Raw genomic sequence first — 20,315 nt, forward strand, 5'->3', positions numbered from 1 at the left:
CTCCAGCCTGGGCAACAGAGTGAGACTTTGTCAAACAAAACAAAACAAAACAAACAAACAAACAACAACAACAAAAGAATTTTCCAATCCCCCATCTGTCCCTACGAAGAGGGATGGGATCAGGTAATTCAAAGATATTTTTCTCATCAGTTGAGCTTTCTGTTCTTTTTCTAGAGGTATTTACACAATATCCTGATGTGCCGTTATTGTGTCTTTAAAGGGAAGGAAATACAAGAGAAATGCAAGGCAATGTGTTTGACATTGGAATTCGCCAGGGTTCTGTTCTTAGCCTGCTTCCTGACCAATCAGTGCCTGAATCTTCCATGGCTGGATGTGTTTCTGTCGCCCTGCTATTCCCCTGGGCTCCAGGCCCATCTATTCAGACCTCTTCTGAACTCGTATACTTGTGGTCCCTGAGGTAACTCCAACCTGACATTTCCCACTAGGTTTCCAGTCCCACTGGGGAGAGGCAAGAACCTTAATACAACTGCCTGCCCCAGATTCCTGGGACTTTTGCCTTCCTGGGCTGGAAGCTCTCCCCTGTAGCCTGGAAGTTCTTGAGGGCAGGGGCTATATCTTATGATTATCTCCCTAGGGCTAGTTCAGTGCCTGTAAAATCCTAGTTCATTAATGATACACATACCGATGCTTCCTTCTTCTTTCTTATCTAAGAGGCAATGGCTGAAACCACCTTGCAAGTGAACTTTACATGGGGATAGAAAATTCCTATTTTCAGGCTGGATGTCATTTTACTGGGCACAGAGAAATGGGTGAGAATGCCAAGAGGCTATTGAGGGTGAGGGGCCCAAGAAAGACAAGGGTCCCACAGGAGGCTAAGGCCCAAGAAGAGGTAGAAACAGGAATAGCCTGTGTATACTAGCTTGTCTACAGACCTGTGTTTTTCACTCCTTGATTGATTTCTTTTTTTTTTTTTTGAGATGTAGTCTCACTCTGGTGCCCAGGCTGGAGTGCAGTGACATGATCTCAGCTCACTGCAGCCTCTGCCTCCTGGGCTCAAGCTATTCTTCTGCCTCAGCCTCCTGAGTAGCTGGGATTACATGCGCCTGCCACCACGCCCAGCTAATTTTTGTATTTTTGGTAGAGACGGGGTTTCACCATGTTGGCCAGGCTGGTCTTGAACTCCTGACCTCAGGTGATCCGCCCACCTTGGCCTCCCAAAGTGCTGGGATTACAGGTGTGAGCCACTGTACCCGGCCCCTGATTGATTTTTTTGTTTGTTCTCCATTCATGTTATTTGCAGACATCTGCAAATGATCACTGATGTAAACAACACCATTGGATCAACCCAAGGATCAGTTAAGTGAACACATTAAGTAAAGAAGTATGTGATGGCCGGGCGCGGTGGCTCAGGCCTGTAATCCCAGCACTTTGGGAGGCCGAGACGGGCGAATCACGAGGTCAGGAGATCGAGACCATCCTGGCTAACACGGTGAAACCCCGTCTCTACTAAAAATAAAAAAATCTAGCCGGGCGTGGTGGCGGGTGCCTGTAGTCCCAGCTACTCAGGAGGCTGAGGCAAGAGAATGGCATGAACCCGGGAGGCGGAGCTTGCAGTGAGCCGAGATCCGGCCACTGCACTCAAGCCTGGGTGACAGAGCGAAACTCTGTCTCAAAAAAAAAAAAAAAGAAGTATGTGATATGGAAAATAGATAAATAAGTAACAACAATGACAGCACCTGCTTTGTGCCAATCCCTCTTCTAGGAATACCAATGACAGTAATAACTACAAATACCTGACGGCCAGGCATTGTGCTAACATGCATTTATTAGTTCATTTCTTCTTCACCACAAGCCTGTAATGTGGTAAAGAATCTTACCACATCTTCACTTTTTGTGACAGTCTTCACTTTGTAGAAGACTCACCTCCTCCCTTTAAAAAAATCTCCATCTCAACATTTTATTATGATTCCCAGTTGAGTAGTTGATGCAGGATTTTTCTTGGCCCCTTTGCCAGACTTGCAGCAGAGGCATCCTGTCTACTAAGGCTGCTGTGCTCAGCCCCTTGCGGGAGGGAGTATGCGAGTGAGTGAGTGCGGGACCCAGTCGGCCACTCTAAGTGCCAACACAGGAGCAAGCTCCATGTGCAGGGCCTGCAGCCGGGCCAGGTATGTTACCTCAAGGGAACGTGGTGGCTCCAGGACAAGGGTGCCCATGACCCTGAAGCCCCAGAGGGGGCGTCAGTGTGCTGATTAGCTCTTTTAGTTCCGTTGTCCATAGCCCAATGGATGGCAGTATATTAGCAGCTCAGTTGGCCCCTGCCCCTGTCCCGTGGGGCAGCTGCCCTCCGCTAGTGAGGGCAAAAGGCCAGTGTGGCAGCCTTTTTGGGTACCCACACTCGGTGGGTCCTAAGCTCTTGTCCAGCATCCAAGAAGAATGAGGTCACGCTGACAATAAAGGGTGATGAGGGCAGTTTTTTTTTTTTTTTTTTTTTGAGACGGAGTTTCACTGTTTTTGCCCAGGTTGGAGTGCAATGGCGTGATCCTGGCTCACCGCAAACTCTGCTTCCCAGGTTCAAATGATTCTCCTGCCTCAGCCCCCCGAGTAGCTGGGATTACAGTCACCTGCCACCACATCCAGCTAATTTTTTTTTTGTATTTTTAGTAGAGATGGGGTTTCACCATGTTGGCCAGGCTGGTCTTGAACGCCTGACCTCAGGTGATCTGCCCGCCTCGGCCTCCCAAAGTGCTGGGATTATAGGTGTAAGCCACCGTGCCTGGCCTGAGGGCAGATAATTTTATTGAGGACAGAGCAGCTCTCAGCGGAGAGGGGATGCAGAGGGGTGAGGAAGTTCCCCACCCCCACAGTTGGGTGGTTTCTCTCTCCCAAGTGGCTGGGTCAGGGCTTTTTCTGGACTCAGAATGGGGAGTGCATGTTGCTTGGTTTGTGAGTACACAAAAAAGGTTAAAGCAAAGACACCGTTCAACGTTGGGCACAACAGTGTCGAAAACCAATTAGGAAAGGGTAGGTACATGTAAAATAGGTGAAGGGTGGGGATCAATCAGGGGAAAGCATGCCAAACGGGAAGACAGATTCTCAGTAGGTCTGTGGATTTGACTCGTAGCATGGCTTTCAGGCTTTCAACTGTCTACGGGTTGGTTTTGGGATTTCACCAGGACCCACCCCTATCTGCCCAGGCATTTGACTGCCTCCTGCTGCTATCAGAGTGATGTGGTAATATTGTATATAAATACGGATTATTGTGTTTGAAAAACATAAAATCAGAAGTTATTGGTTTTAGCAGTGCAAGCACAGTTTAAACTTACCCCTGTAAATTGCCTAAAGCACAGGTTGGGGGCTGAGGTCATGGGTAGAGACAAAGGCTCCGAGTGCAGAGGAGATGGTTGAGGAGGTCTTCCCTGGGGGGGCCTTCCTCTAAGAAGAAGGACTAAGAGGCTGATGCTAGTCCCAGTCCCAGTTTCATCCGGTTGAGAGGATGCTTAATCCTCAGGATGGAGTTGCTTCGAGGACTTTCCATCTAGGAATTCTGGAGAAGGACCCCTGCCGTCTCCTGTCTGATCAGGAGCCCAGAAAGCTGCTCAGTCCTGTCTGGACACCTTCCAGAGGGCCCCCGATTTGGCCAACACCTATGAGCAAAACATTCCCTTTCACTCCCAGCTTTTGCTTCTGGCGGAAATAAAGGCAAGGTGTTAGAAAGAAATAACCAACGCAGTTTTAAATAATCCATAGGCCTGGCTTTGTGTTTATCTTTTAAGTAACCTTGGGGTAATATTTTTAGCTGCAGAGGAAGGCTAAGCAACTTGAGCCAGTGTTTTGAAATTTAAATCCAAGACTATGTGACTATATCTTTCATGCTTCCAAGTAGGTGAAATAGGCCATAAAGTCTGAGTGGTTGGTTGTTAGTAATCATTGTGAACTAATATTGCAAAACATCTGTGTCTTACAAAATTGACTTCCAGTGTCATTTGTGGTGAAGTACCATATTACTAAACACACACACACACACACATGGTACATACATATATCTTATTTTATATATATATATATATTTTTTTTTTTAAGAGAGGGTCTCACTGTCACCCAGGCTGAAGTGCAGTGGTGCAATCATAACTCACTGCAGTCTCGACCTCTCAGGCTCAACCAATCCCCCCAACCTGAGCCTCCCCAGTAGCTGGGACCACAGGTGTGTACCACCATACCTAGCTAACTTTCATTTTTTGTAGAGACTGAGGAGGTCTCATTATGTTGCCCAGGCTGGTCTCAAACTCCTAGACTCAAGTGATCCCCCTGCGTCAGCCTCCCGAAGTGCTGGGATTATGGGCATGAGCTGCTGCATCCAGCCTACATACATATATATTAAACCCCAATGGTAAGAGTGACTAAAGCATGTTATAACAAAGATGTATATAACTAATAATATTATGTAAATCACAAACACAGTTCTCTTCTGGTAGGTCCTGAACATAAGTTAATTTGTGTCAAATATTTTGTGTTAAAATAAAAACAAATAGCCATTTGGCATTGGTCTAAATGCTCAGTGAAGAGAGCAGGTAGAATCATTTCCACTGGAAATATCACAGTAATTTATTATGGATAGCTTGATGAAACAAGAGGCAACAAGACAGAACAAGTAAACTCAGCTCTCTTCCAGGCAAAGGAGAAATGCAAAGACTCCAAGTAGCGGGCTCACCTGACAGTTGAGTTTGCCCCCAGGATTCTTACCAAGGAGGCTTTTTCATCTCTTAGGTATAAAAAATTAACAACCACCAAGACTGTAGTTCTCAGGCAGTGGAGTGCACATAGCATATAATTCATAGCACTGAGTTCAACACACATGCACTCTTCAGTCTAGGAACATGGAGTAAGAAACAAAACACTGGCTAGGTGCAGTGACCCACACCTGTCATCCCAGTGTTCATGGAGGCAAGGCGGGAGGATTGCTTTTGGCCAGGAGTTCAAGAACAGCCTGGGCAACACAGTGAGACCCTGTCTCTACAAAAAATTGAAAAATTAGCCAGCTGTGGTGGTGTGCATCTGTATTTCTAGCTACTTGGGAGGCTAAGGCAGGAAGATCGCTTGAGCCCAGGAGGTCAAGGCTGCAGTGAGCTCTGATTGCACTGCTCCACTCCAAAATGGGCAACAGAGTGAGACTCTGTCTCTAAAAAACGAAAAAGAAAAAACAAGGACCACCACAATGATGAGGAATACACACACAGGCACAAGACTATACGGAGGCCACGCAGGAGCTGAAAATATATGGCTTATATTCCACATAGCTATTGATGCAACTGTTTCTTACACAGTGGAAACTGACTATAAGGGCCAGGTGCAGTGGCTCACATCTGTAATCCCAGCACTTTTGGAGGCTGAAGCAGGCAGATCACTTGAGACCAGTAGCTCGAGACCAGCCTGGGCAACATGGAGAAACCCTGGCTCTACTAAAAGTACAAAAATTAGCTAGGCATGGTGGCGCACACCTGGAATCCCAGCTACTTGGGAGGCTGAGCATGAGAATTGCTTGAACCTGGGAGGCGGAGGCTGCAGTGAGCCAAGATCGCACCACTGCATTCCAGCCTGAGCAACAGAGTGAGACTCTGTCTAAAAAATAAAGAAAAGAAAAGAAAAGAAAAGAAAAGAAAAGAAACTGACTGTAAGGAAGAGAAAAGACAAAGCGGGGAAGAAGAAGATAAATGGGAAAGGTCAAGGAAAAAGCGAAAAGGAGACTCTTGTTCCATGGACCAGGGCCTCCCGCCAACGCTTTCTGGCTGCCTGGCAGGACCCTTCTCCATCTATCTCTCAGCCGCAGCTCACCATCAGATTTCTCTTGTCTTTCATTGTGGGCTCGGGTGATGGCTTAGTATGATTTTTACTGCGGTTACTACTACTATTACCACTACTAACTTTGAGCTAGGTACTATGCTAAATGCTTTACATCCTCCTCCCAATTGAGTGACGTTAGTTAGTCTTGTTACTAACTCCACTTTACAGATGAGGAAAAAGAGGCTCAGAGAGGTTACACAACTTGGCCAAAATCACCAGACTACTAAAATAGTGGTACGATGGGCATTGAACCTAGGCTATTTGCATCCCAATCTGTGTCCTTAGAAAGCAAAGTAGGCTGGGTGTGGTGGCTCATGCCTGTAATCCCAGCACTTTTGGGAGGCTGAGGCAAATGGACTACTTGAGGTCAGGAGTTTGAGACCAGTCTGGCCAATATGGTGAAACCCCATCTCTACTAAAAATACAAAAATCAGCTGGGCGTGGTGGCAAGTGGCTGTAATCCAAGCTACTTGGGAGGCTGAGGCAGGAGAATTGTTTGAACTCAGGAGGCAGAGGTTGCAGTTAGCTGAGATGGCCCCACTGCACTCCAGCCTGGGCAACAGAGTGAGACCCTGTCTCAAAAAAAAAAAAGAAAGAAAGAAAATAGAAAAATAATATGATACTGAATGACAGCACAAACATGTATTACATGCTTAATATAGACCTGGGATTTAGGTAGGTGTCATTATTCCCATTTTACAGACAAAGCAACTGAGGCTTAGAGAGGTTAAGTAACATCCGAAGTCATACTGTTTAGTACGAGAACCCAGGTCTGTCTGACTGCAAAGCCCATATTCTTTCTTACTCTTCTTTCCAAATGGAATTCCCAGGAATTTCATTGGTTGAATGAAATAATTAAAAATATCTCCCATGGATATTTTTGGTTCTGCACATTCAAACCAAACAGACATTGTTATAGAATGAACACCTGGCGTTGCAGAGTGGCTCATTCCTGTAATCCCAGCACTTTGGGAGGCTGAGGCAGGAGAATCGCTTGAGACCAGGAATTTGGGACCAGCCCCGGCAAAATAGCGAGACCCTGTCTCTACAAAAAATACCCCCCTAAAAAAACACAATTAGCCAGACTTGGTGGTGCACAGGTCCCGGCTACCTGTGACGCTGAGGTGGGAGGATCCCCTGCGCCCTGGGAATTGTTGAGGCTGCAGTGAGCTGTGATCACGCCACTGCACTCCAGCCTGAGTGACAGAGTGAGACCCTGTCTCAAAAAAAAAAAACGAATTTAAATTAAAAAACCCCAAATACCTTAGGAGTGCATCAGAATTTGATAAGAAGTATATTAAAGACTGCCTGCAAGGAACCTTCTACAGAAACTGTTTTATAAATTCTTCTGTTTTGGTTCATTATACTTCCTAAAGTTCAAAGAAAAAGATTGGAAACAGAAAATAGTTTGTATTGGTTTAAAATTAGGATTCACAAATGTAACTTTTTTTATTTTATTACTACTATTATTATTATTTATCTAAGTGCTCTGTCACCCAGGCTGGAATGCAGTGGCACAATCATGGCTCACTGCCCCCTTAACCTCCTGGGCTCAAGTGATCCTCCTACCTCAGCCTCCCAAGTGGCTGGGACTACAGGCATGCAACACCACGCCTGGCTAATTATTTTATTTTTTTTGTAGAGACAGGGTCTCACTATGTTGCCTAGGTTGGTCTTAAACTCCTGACCTCAAACCATCCTTCCACCTCAGCCTCCTGTGTCCCTGGGATTACCCAGCCACTGCACCCACCAAACTCTCATTTTATAAATGAGGAAACAAAGACTCTGGGAATTTGAGTGACTACTCGTTAGTGGTTGAGTTGAAACTAGAACTGGGGTTTCCTGATTCTTTTTTTTTTTTTTTTTTTTTTTGAGACAGAGTCTTGCTCTGTCCCCCAGGCTGGAGTGCAGTAGCCGGATCTCAGCTCACTGCAAGCTCCGCCTCCCGGGTTTATGCCATTCTCCTGCCTCAGCCTCCCGAGTAGCTGGGACTACAGGCGCCCGCCACCTCGCCTGGCTAGTTTTTTGTATTTTTTTTCAGTAGAGACGGGGTTTCACCGTGTTAGCCAGGATGGTCTTGATCTCCTGACCTCGTGATCCGCCCGTCTCGGCCTCCCAAAGTGCTGGGATTACAGGCTTGAGCCACCGCGCCCAGCCCCCTGATTCTTCAACTATTGTTCATTCCACAATATGATCCAGGAATCACTTTAGAGTATATTCCTGTTGTTGTTTTTTTTTTTCTTTTTTTTCCCTCTTTTGAGTGAAGGAAAAAAGGTGAGAAAGCGTGAAGAAGCACTTTTAAAAATCAGGACTCTAAGAGTAAAGTTATCCCTGGAAAGAGGTGAAGAAAGTAATTTCAGAGGCTGGAATTAGCAGAGCACAGGAAAATATAAGGTCTAATCTAAGGCAATTAGAGTAAGCAGGCAATTAAAGACTTTTGTTACTTGTATTTAAGTGAATGCTCTGAAATGGCAGGCTTTTTGAAATCCATGGCTGAACCAGGACCTAGAAAGTGAGGACACCTAACTCCCAAATAAAAGTTCAGTGTTAGACAAGAGGTATTTGTATTTATACTTGATAAAGAAAAAACAAAGAAAAGAAAGATGTCAGCTAGGGTTCTGTTAGCCCAATTCCAGGGCCTCAGAAGTTCAAAGCCCATCTCCTTATTTTCTGTGAATTGTCCTAAGGAGTGTTCATTTTCTTAGCTTTCTAGACTTCTAAGATCTTGCTTCCATGTGTAAATGGAGTAGAATTTACTGCAGAGATGGAGGCAGGTATTTACATTCCAGTAACGGCAAACAGGTTTAATTGGAACAGGTGGTATCTAATACTGTTCCCACCTCTCTCCACTACCTAATCTTGGCTTCTCTCCTCCTCCTCCCTCTTTCCGCCCTACTCCCACTCCTCCTCCTCCTCTTCCCTTCCAGGAGCAGAAACAACAAATTCTTCCTCTAATCTCTAGTCGAGCAGGTTTTCCCTGTCTCTGAAGTCCTAGAGTCTGCTGACATCCTTGCTCTCAAGGCCTCCTCCTTCCCTATGAGTTTAGCAGTCTCTCCCTCAAGAAGACAGCTCCTTTCTTCCCTAAGAATTACATGGAACTGCTGTTAAAATTAAAAATATAGGGCTGGGCACAGTGGCTCATGCCTGTAATTCTAGCACTTTGGGAGGCCAAGGTGGGTGGATCACCTGAGGTCAGGAGTTTGAGACCAGCCTGGCCAACATGGCGAAATCCCGTCTCTACTAAAAATACAAAAATTAGCTGAGCATGGTGGCAGGTGCCTGTAATCCCAGCTACTCGGGAGGCTGAGGCAGGAGAATCGCTTGAACCCAGGAGGTGGAGGTTGCAGTGAGCCAAGATTGCGCCATTGCACTCTAGCCTGGGCAACAAGAGCGAAACTCTGTCTCAAAAATAAAATAAAATAAAATAAAATAAAATAAAATAAAATAAAATATATATTGTATGTCTTTACACAAGGTTGAAAATCTTGAAGTTTAATGAAGATGGTATCTGACTACTGTGGAGTTTATATATATATGTATATATACATATATATACACACACTGTGGAATTTATATATATACACACACATATATATAAACTCCACAGTATGTGTGTGTGTGTATATATATATATTTTTTTTTTGAGACAGTCTTGCTCTGTCACCCAGGCTAGAGTGTAGTGGCGTGATCTCGGCTCACTGCAACCTCTGCCTTCCGGGTTAAAGTGATTCTCCTGCCTCAGCCTCCCAAGTAGCTGGGATTACAGGCATGCACCACCATGCCTAATTTTTGTATTTTTAGTAGAGACGGGGTTTCACCATGTTGACCAGGCCAGTCTCCATCTCCTGACTTCGTGATCCGCCCTCCTCGGCCTCTCAAAGTGTTGAGATTACCGGCGTGAGCCACTGTGCCCGGCCAGAGTTTATATTTTTAATTGCTTTGTTTTATATGGAATCTTGTTCTCATAACTAATTGTAATGGGAGTGTCTTGACATTTACCTAATTTTCATAAGGAGCCTTCAAAACTGTAAAGGGTTAGCAATCAGGTCTAAGCTTTATTCCCATCTTTTTTCTTTTTTTTTTGAGACAGAGTCTTGCTCTGTCACCCTGGCTGGAGCGCAATGGTGTGATCTCAAGTCACTATAACCTCTGCCTCCTGGGTTCAAGTGATTCTCTTGCCCCAGCCTCCCAAGTAGCTAAGATTACAGGTGCCCACCAACACACCCAGCTAATTTTTGTATTTTTAGTAGAGATGGGGTTTCACCAGCTTGGCCACCTGACCTCAGATGATCCTCCTGCTTCAGCCTCCCAAAGTTCTGGGATTACATGTGTAAGCCACCTTGCCCAGCCCATCATTCATCAATCATTCACCCCAAGAAATGGTTAGACTAAGTGGTTCTGACTAAGGCAGCACTTGGGGTCCGCTTTAGAATCAAAAGCAGAAGAGCAAATCAGGTACACTTTCAGGGGGCGGGCTTTGAAAACTCAAACTCATCGAATAGGAAACATGACAAGCTCACCGCAACATGTGGAAGATGTGAAACCGTTTCCCCAAGTATGGTTCTGTTTTTGGAGAGAGCACTCACATCTGAAGGCTTAAGTAATGATAGGCAAAAAGGGAGGCTGCTGTCAGTGATCTGACAGCCACATCCCCAGAGAGATGAACTAAGGAATATTACCTGTACTTTTTTTTTTTTTAAAGATAGGGTCTCGCTCTGTCACCCAGGCTGGAGTGCAGTGGTGAGATCATGGCTCACTACAGCTTCAAACTCCCAGGCTCAAGTGATCCTCCCACCTCAGCCTCCAGAGTAGCTGGAACTACAGGCGCATGCCCCTGCCATGCCCAGCTAATTAAAAAATGTTTTATTGTAGAGATGGGATCTTGCTGTGTTGCCCAGGCTGGTCTCAAGCTCCTGGCCTCAATTATTCTCCCATCTCAGCCTCCCAAAGTGCTGGGATGACAGGTATGAGCCACTGGCCCCCCGGCCACGTGTCCTCTTTTATTCTCCCATTATCTTCTCTCTTCCTGCCCTTTCCATTTAACAAAGCCTCTTTCCTGATAATAGGAGCGAGGAATCTTGAAGTGTTCAGGTCTCAGGTAACTTCCTAGGTTTGAGGGTCAGGGTTTGGGGTATGTCACTTTCATCTTTGCCTTTAGAAGGTGCTCCCCTAAGTTGGTCCTGCTCACCCACTTCTCTAGGTCCTCCTGAAATCTTCCTCCATAAACCTGTCTAAATGATGGGGGAACTTTCTGTCAGAGGTCTTTGAACCACAGCAACTCCATCTTGAAGAGGGGCTGGGTAAAATGAGGCTGAAACCTACTGGGCTGCATTCCCAGACGGCTGAGGCATTCTAAGTCACAGGATGAGATAGGAGGTCAGCACAAGATACAGGTCATAAAGACCTCAATGATAAAACACGTTGCAATAAAAAAGTCGGCCAAAACCTACCAAAACCAAGATGGCAACAGGAGTGACCTGTGGTCATCCTCACTGCTACACTCCCATTAGCACCATGACAGTTTACAAATGCCATGGCAACGTCAGAAAATTATCCTATATGGTCTAAAAGGGGGAGGCATGAATAATCCACTCCTTGTTTAGCATATAATTGAGAAATAGCCATAAAAATCGGCAACCAGCAGCCCTCGGAGCTGCTCTGTGGAGTAGCCATTCTTTTATTTCTTTACTTTCTTAATAAACTTGTTTTCACTTTATGAACTTGCACAAGATCCAAGAACCCTCTTTTGGGGTCTGGATCCAGACCCCTTTCTGGTAACATTCATGTATCAAATGAATATATGATTTTCTGCACTGGAATCACACCTGGGCTATGTCCAGCGTAACAAATTCACTCTATGGCTGCAGTTGCCAGAGTTTTACCCTCACTTTCCTTTGTTCCCCTGATTGGATTTCCTCAGTACCCATTTCCTCTTCTCTTCTTTTTTTTTTTTTTGAGACGTAGTCTCGCTCTGTCACCCAGGCTGGAGTGCAGTAGTGTGATCTTGGCTCACTGCAACCTCTGCCTCCCGGGTTCAAGCAATTCTCCTGCCTCAGCCTCCTGAGTAGCTGGGACTACAAGCGTGTGCCACCACGCCCAGCTAATTTTTTTTTTGGATTTTTAGTAAAGACAGGGTTTCACCGTGTTAGCCAGGATGCTCTCAATCTTCTGACCCTGTGATCCACCCACCTCGGCCTCCCAAAGTGCTGGGATTACAGGCATGAGCCACCACGCCCGGCCTATTTCTTCATTTTCACAATCATCTTGCATCACTTAGGAGGCCGATGAGGGCAAACTACTATCCTGTGGAGAGGGGAACTGAGTCACACCCGCTTTGTATCCCAAACAGCCAAGCTTGTCTTTGGCAAGCTCATCACTGGCATGAGTCATATATCACAGCATACTTTTTGGGGGATTTAATGATGCCTTTTATCAAAACTACAAAACATAAATAGTGATTATAATTAGTATATTTACAAAAAAACACAAGAATAGACAGACATACTCAAGAGCCCCGTTCATGAAGAGCTAATTCTTCTATCATTGCTTAAAGTACCCTGGTTTCCCTTTCAGCCTTAATTAGTACAACTTCTTAACTTTTTAATTTATAATGAATGCTTTCACTTAAGCAAGCCCTGCTAGTGTTTGACAGATGGTTAATGTCAAAAGCCTATGGGGATGGCTTAGCTTTGGGTTTTGTGTTTTCGAAGCAGGAGAAATGTTTGCCTGTGCTGATCATTTCTCAGCATGCATCACCATCAATTTTTATTGTCCTTCAAATTCCCCATTCTCCCTTGGACTTCTCTTCCACTCCTTGCCTATCAGGGGCTGGAGACCAGGCAGAAGCACACCATAATGGCTCATGTGATAAGCCTCATAAAGTTATTTTTCTCAGTTAATGGCTTCACTGACAATTTTACTGCTTTGCTCTAAGCTCCCCCATTCCCTTGGGCATCAGTACACATGTCTATGATAAGCCTCATCCAGCCCAACAAAACTGGCCCTACAGAATTCAGATGGCCCTGTTTAAAGAAGCTCATCTCTCTCTCTGCTTTTTTTTCTTTTTTGCAACATAACACTTGAAAATACATTTAAACAGAAAGTAATAGAGCTTTAAAGCAGAGCTATAAAAGTGATTTATTCCTGAGTACGTACTTTTTCCTCTCCCAGCTGACATCCATTTTATATTAATTTTCCTTAAGTGTGTATCTTCATCTCTTTTCTAAATCCTTACTACTATATATGAACTTTTAATTTCACCCTTATTCCTTTCTACTTCGTGCCAAAGACTTGCATAATGTGCTGAAAGATCCACAGGGCTTCGGAGCCACGATTTGGGAAACTCTGCTATGCAATGATAATGCTCCCTAGTCACAATTACTGGCTTTATTAGATAGTCAATTCGCTGTTTTTTAATTAGGAAAGGAAAAGTTCTTAATTCATTTTTTCCAAAGTTAATTTAAATGCATTTTTCTTTTTTTTTTTTCTTTTCTTTCTTTTTTTTTTTTTTGAGACAGTCTCGCTCTGTTGCTCAGCCTGGAGTGCAGTGGTGCGATCTTGGCTGACTATAACCTCTGCCTCCTAGGTTCAAGCCACCCTCCTCCACAACCCACAGGCATGTGCCACCACACCCAGCTAATTTTTGTATTGTTAGTGGAGACAGGGTGCTCAGACTGCACTCAAATTCCTGACCTCAAGTGATCCTCCTGCCTCAGTCTCCCAAAGTACTTGGATTAAAGGAGTGAGCCACCGTGCCTGGCCTAAATGCACTTAGATCAGGGGAACCTTCACTTAGAGATAGCAATTTCTGATAGCACCTCCCCCTGCCCCAAAGGACTCTGCAGAAGAAAGAACCACTGATAAAAAAAAAAAAAAAAAAAAAATACTCCCCTTGGCCAGGCACAGTGGCTCATGCCTGTAATCCCAGCACTTTGGGAGGCCGAGGCAGGTGGATCACCTGAGGTCAGCAATTGGAGACCAGTTTGGCCAACATGGAGAAACTCCATCTCTACTAAAAATACAAAAATTAGCTTGGCATGGTGGAGGCACCTGTAATCCCAGCTACTTGGGAGGCTGAGGCAGGAGAATCACTTGAACCCAGGAGGCGGAGGTTGCAGTGAGTCAAAATCACGCCATTGCACTCCAGCCAGGGAGACAAGTGCAAGACTCTGTCTTAAACAAAAATATTCCCCTTATATCACACAGTTTTCAAAGCAATTTCATACACGTCAGTTCATCCAGTCTTTTTTTTTTTTTTTTAAACAGATGAGAAAACAGAGGCTCAGAGAGATTAAATAAAGTGTATCTTCAAGGTCATGGCTTCTCTGTCAGTCAGTGTCAGAAACCCAAATTTAAATCACCACTCCATGATTCTGATTAAATAAACGAATTCAATTTTGCAAATAGGATTAGAGATCTGGAGATTTTCATTAATGTTATGGTGACGAATCTTTTATAAACAATACTTACCATTGATTGTGCTTTTCTTAGCCTAGTTCTGTCCTGCAACTTATTTTTCTTATCATGTGACTGTCGGCTGAAATCTGGGGTCATTTCATTTCTTTTTTTTCTTCTGTAAATTGGAAAGCAGTGGGGAAATTACAAAGTATCTTTTTAAAACTCGATGGTTTGCATAGCTATTTGTCTGTTTGAGTTTGTTGTTCCCGTGATTTAAAAGATTGTCTCCATTGGAAATAAGCCAAATGTCTATCAATAGAGAACTGGTTGAATCAACTCTGGCATCTCCACACAATGCAGTACTATGAGCTGCAAAAGGAAGGCAGGATGTTTCTATATTCAACTGTGGAAGGATCTCCAGGATATACTGTTACATGAAGAAAGAAGGGTGGATGAGACGGTATGTACTGTGTGCTGCCTTCATTTCAAGAAGGTATTAAGATCTCTGCCTCTACATATTGTACATATATATTTACTTGTACTTTTTAAAATGGAAGGATTATGGCCAGATGGGGTGGCTCACGCCTGTAATCCCAGCACTTTGGGAGGCCAAGGCGGGTGGATCACCTGAGGTCAGGAATTCGAGACTAGCCTGGCCAACATGGTGAAACCTCATCTCTACTAAAAATACAAAAATTAGCCAGGCGTGGTGGCACACACCTCTAGTACCAGCTACTTGGGAGGCTGAGGCAGGAGAATCACTCAAACCCAGGAAGCAGAGGTTGCAGTGAGCCGAGATCCTACCACTGCACTTCAGCCTGGGCGACAGAGTGAGACTTCATCTCAAAAAATAAAATAAAATAAAATAAAATAAAATAAAATAAAATGGAAAGATCAAACCATAAAATGAAAAACAGTTACCTACAAGTAGGATTCCCATGTGAACTGATCAAAAACAGGGAATGTGAGCTGGGCACGGTGACTCATGTCCGTAACCCCAGCTCTCTGGAAAGTGAGGGGGAAGGATAACTTGAGTCCAGGAGTTTGAGACCCACCTGGGCAACACGGTGAGACCCTATCTCTACAAAAAATTTAAAAATTTAGCTGGGCATGGTGGTGCATGCCTGTAGTTTCAGTGACTCAGAAGGCTAAGGTGGGAGGATCGCTTGAGCCCTGGAGGTCCAGGCTGCAGTTAGCCATGACTGCGCTACTGCACTCTAGCCTGGGCAACAGAGTGAGACCCTAAATCAAAAAAAAAAAAAAAAAAAAGCAAAACAAAAAAGAAAGAAAAGAAAAAAAGGAACAGGTAATATGGAGGAACAGGGACCAAAAGTTACATTTCTCCAAGTATAGCTTATTTTGTATATTTAATTTTGGAGCCATCTAAATTTTTCTCAAAATCATAAAATAAAATGAACTGAAAAATACCTAAAATCTGAAAAGCAAAATGAAACATATATATTATCTATTGAGTTGGTGGCATTACTACACACAAAGGAGTTACTTCATGTGAGTTTAATGCAGTAATTTGTCTGAATATTCTTGATACAATATATCTGAGAGATAAAAACACAGACAAGGAAGTCAAACTGTTTTCAGTAATCATATCACTTGCTTTAATATTAGCATTTGTTTTCTAAAACTCCTGTATGTATTAGGATAAAGTAAGGATCCTCCAACCACAGCCCACAGGCTCAATCCAGTCTGCTGCCTGTTTCTGTAAGTAAAGTTTTATTAGAACATAGTCATGCTTATTTCTTGCACATGGTCTATTACTATATTCAGGCTACAATGGCAGAGTTGAGCAGCTGTGACAGAGACCATATGCCCTGCAAAGACTAAAATATTTCCTGCCTTGCCATTTACAGGAAAAGTTTGCCTGATGTAATGGATCTAAGCGATGAGTATCCATGGCTACCAACATGAGAGAGACAACCAGAAATGATGTGCGTTGTGACGGAAGTACATATCCCTGTTCAGTATATACATAAGCCTCTAGGTCTGACTCTCAGTATAGCCAGGTACGGGGGACAGAAGAACCTGTTAAGATGCATGTGGGTGGTGCACTCAACAAAATCCAGAATGTGAGAAGCTCTCCAGGATAAATGGTCTGATAGCTATAACAAACAAATTGCAAGGAAAAAAAAAAGGACAGAGGGGAAATCTATGGAGAAAACAAAAGAAAAGAAAATGCTGAAGTGACATGTAGATCAAATGCATGTATATTGCTATGTAGACTTCTGTTTTTTTTTTTTCTTGAGACAAGGTCTTGCTCCGTCACCCAGGCTGGAGTGCAGTGGCACAACCATGGCTCACTGCAGCCTCCACTTCCTGGGCTCAAGCAATCTTTCCATTTCAACCTCCTGAGTAGCTAGGACTATGGGCATACACCATCACATTTGGCAAATTTTATTTTATTTTTATAGAGACAGGCTCTTGCTATGTTGCCCAGGCTGGTCTCAAACTCCTAGACTCAGATGATATTTCTGCCTCAGCCACCAAAAGTTCTGGGATTACAGGTGTTTGCCACCACAGCTGGCCTGATCTTTTTGGAAGTTCACTCCAACCTCTCAGCTCAGCTCCCTTGGCCCAATAAAGAAGGGTGATATGGGCCAGGCGCGATGGCTCATGCCTGTAATCCCAGCACTTTGGGCGGCTGAGGTGTGTGGAGCAAGAGGTCAGGAGTTCAAGACCAGCCTGGCAAACATGGTGAAACCCCGTCCCTACTAAAAATATGAAAATTAACTGGGCATGGTGGTGCACACCTGTAATCCTAGCTACTAGGGAGGCTGAGGCAGGAGAATGGCTTGAACCCAGGAGGCAGAGGTTGCAGTGAGCCGAGATCATGCCACTGCACTCTAGCCTGGGTGACAGAGCAAGACTCTGTCTCAAAAAAAAAAAAAAGAAAAAACAAAAAAGAAGGGTGATTTGCATAAATGTCCAAAAAGAAGATCAAAATTTGGGGACTCCCACTTTCTGGTTTTAAAATTTATTACAGAGCTACAATAATCAAAACAGTGTCGTACTGGTGTAAAGACCAACACAGAGAACAATAGAATAGAATAAGGAGCCCAGAGTTAAAACCCTCACATATATGGTCTATTGACTTTCATCTAAGACTATTCAGTGGGGCAAAGGACAGTCTTTTCAACAATGGTGCTCGGGAAACAGGATATCTACATGCAAAACAATGAAGTTGGACCCCAACTTCATACCATATGCAAAAATTAACTCAAAATGGATCAAAGACCTAAACTGCAGAACTAAAACACAAAACTCTTAGAAGAAAATGTACAAGAAAATTGCCATGACGTTGGATTTGGCAATGATTTCTTGGATATGACACCAAATATTTAGACAAATTGGACTTCATCAAAATTGAAAACTTTTGTGCCCTAAAAGATGCTATCAAGAGAGTGAAAAGTCTGGGGTGTCAGGTCTATTTGGGGAAATGAGCTTCAGGGTTGCTCCATTTCATTTGTTTAATCTTTGCACTATCTCTTGATTTTTCTGTTACCAACCTGACTCCAGCTCAGTCTCTTTGGCTTGCTCCATTCTCTGGACTCTGATCTCAATTATGTGCCACTGAAATTGGACCTCTGTGGAGTAATACCTCAGCCTTTCTTGTACCTGTGTACTGGTTCATACTGGGCTGGCACTGTCCATCATGCCAGGAGTAGGCACCAAAACTTATGAAGACCTAACAACTAGCCAGGCATGGTGGCTCATGCCTGTAATCCCAGCACTTTGGGAGGGCGAGGTGAGAGGTTCACTTGAGTCTGATCACTTCAGTCTGGGAGTTAGAGATCAACCTGGGCAACATAATGAGACCCCATTCTACAAAAAATAAAAAAAATAATAATTTTTTAAAAGGCTTAGCAATTTTTAAAAAAGGCCTAAACCCTTCACAAATCCAATCCAATGGTCCTTGATTTGTGTTTAATTCATCTAGAAGTGAAAGCCCTTTTACTAAGGGAAACATTTAAGCAAGAAAGAGGCACCTCCATCCCCGCACTCACCCTGCCTTCTTCTTTCAAGTACAATATTTTAATAAACAACAAAGGAGCTCCACCAGGAAACCTCAAAGATCCAAGGCTGTTTCACATATTCCACATCTTTGGGGAGAGCTGAAGTGTCACTTTCAGCTTAAGATATTGTACTAGAGCCCTACTGGCTCCTGACAGGATGTTTCTAGGTTTGAAACATACTCATGAAGAGATTTCTGGTGTGTTTGTCAAAGAACCAAAAATATTTTTTCTTTGTTTTCTTTCTCTCTTTCTATCTCTCTATCTTTTTTTTTTTTTTTTTGAGATAGGGTCTAGCTGTGTTGCCCAGGCTCGTCTCAAACTTCTGGGCTCGAGAGATCCTCCTGCCTTGGCCCCAAAGTGCTAGGATTACAGACACATGCCACCTTACCCAGCTTTACTTTCAGAATTTATTTATAAGTGTATATACATACATACATACATATATATATAGAGAGAGAGAAAATACAATCAGTAAATCTAATGAGTGTCAGGTTTCTTACCATCAGAAAAGGGAGGTACAAATACAGAAAGAATAACAGCTAGAATGAACCCTTTGGTGCTGGATTGCAATTTAATATTAAAATATTAGAAGAGGCCGGGCACAGTGGCTCATGCCAGTGATCCCAGCACTTTGGGAGGCTGAGGCATGTGGATCACCTGAGGTCAGGAGTTCAAGACCAACCTGGTCAACATGGTGAAACCCTTGTCTCTACTAAAAAAACAAAAATTAGCTGGGCATGGTGGCAGCTGCCTGTAGTCCCAGCTACTTGGGAGGCTGAAGCAGGAGAATCGCTTGAACCTGGGAGGTGGAGGTTGCAGTGAGCTGAGATTGCGCCACTGCACTCCAGTCTGGGCGAGCGTCAGAGCGAGACTCTAGACTACGTCTCAAAAAGCAATGTTAAATCCTTACTATTACAAAATGCAAACATACTGTAACCAATAGAGCAAGTTTGCTAGTAATGGTTAGTATCCTGTTCTATCACTTTTTGCTTCTATGTACTGAAAAGCTTTTGTATTTCACAGTAAGTTCTATTTTTATCTCTTCATATACTGAAATGCCAATAAATTATTTCTAAAAACAAAGAAGTTGAGAAGAGCATGGAGCTTCTTACCCTTGCCAGACAGTCTCCAAGGGGTCACAGTTGTCTAGGTAATTAAAACGAATGATATCTGTTGGATGCTTATCAGAAGATCGCCAGGGTGGAAGTGCTTTCTGCCCTGAGTTATTCTTCTTTCTTAAAGAGGAAGAGGACCGAAAAGCTGATAAAGGGGACTGTTTTTCCTCTGGAGAATTGCTTGTAACTAGTTGAACGTCAGCGATTACAAATCCATCCTTTGGGGGTGTCTAGAAGAAGAAAGTTAATTATGTTCTCAAAACACCATAATACGCTGGGTGTGATAGCTCACGTCTGTAATCCCACCACTTTGGGAGGCCAAGGCAGGCGGATCACCTGAGGTCAGGAGTTCGAGATCAGCCTGGCCAACATGGTAAACCCCATCTCTACTAAAAATACAAAAATTAGCTGGGCATGGTGGCAGGTGCCTGTAGTCCCAGCTATTCGCGAGGCTGAGGCAGGAGAATCACTTGAACCTGGAAGGCGGAGGTTGCAGTGAGCCAAGATCGTGCCATTGCACTCCAGGCTGGGTGTCAAGAGCGAGACTCCATCTCAAAAAACAAACAAAACAAAACAAAACCACACCCTATAATAACAACAACAATAAAACAAAGAATATATTGAACGTCCTATACCATTACCATGGTGATAATGATTATAGCAGCCACCACTCCAGGAATACTTGCCATGTTGCAGGCACTGTCTCAGGCAGTTTTCATGCATTATATTGTTTAACCTTCACAATAACTCTATAAGGTAATCATTACTACTTCTGTTTTGCAGAAGAGGAAATAGAATATAGAAGAAACTAATTAATTTGCCCACTACTACAAAAGTAGAAAGTTGAAGGGCCAGAATTTGAATACAGGACTGTCTTGCTTCAAGCCCATACATAAGACCTCCCTATCCTACTCTTCTACCGTACCATTGTCTAGTTTGTCACAACTGCAGCTAATTTATTCATAAAAAGTATACA

General features: G+C 43.7%; 1 protein-coding gene across 5 annotated transcripts in view; it reads right to left on the reverse strand.

Annotated features, from left to right (window-relative positions):
* The window catches only part of FBXO16 (F-box protein 16), a 63,542-nt gene that overhangs the window by 4,690 nt on the left and 38,537 nt on the right, over positions 1-20,315 (reverse strand). For 4 of the 5 annotated variants that reach the window (XM_033229455.1, XM_033229447.1, XM_033229483.1 and 1 more), the window contains exons 6-7: positions 19,337-19,569; positions 14,269-14,371 (exon numbers count right to left, since the gene is read on the reverse strand). In XM_033229455.1, the coding sequence (XP_033085346.1) occupies positions 14,269-14,371; positions 19,337-19,569 (336 nt within the window). Of the gene's footprint in view, positions 1-14,032; positions 14,372-19,336; positions 19,570-20,315 lie in introns of those variants that run through there. The other variant, XM_033229463.1, reaches the window with a different exon arrangement.

This window comes from Trachypithecus francoisi, unplaced genomic scaffold (assembly GCF_009764315.1).
Source record: "Trachypithecus francoisi isolate TF-2019V2 unplaced genomic scaffold, Tfra_2.0 Contig01440, whole genome shotgun sequence".
Lineage (NCBI taxonomy): Eukaryota > Metazoa > Chordata > Mammalia > Primates > Cercopithecidae > Trachypithecus > Trachypithecus francoisi.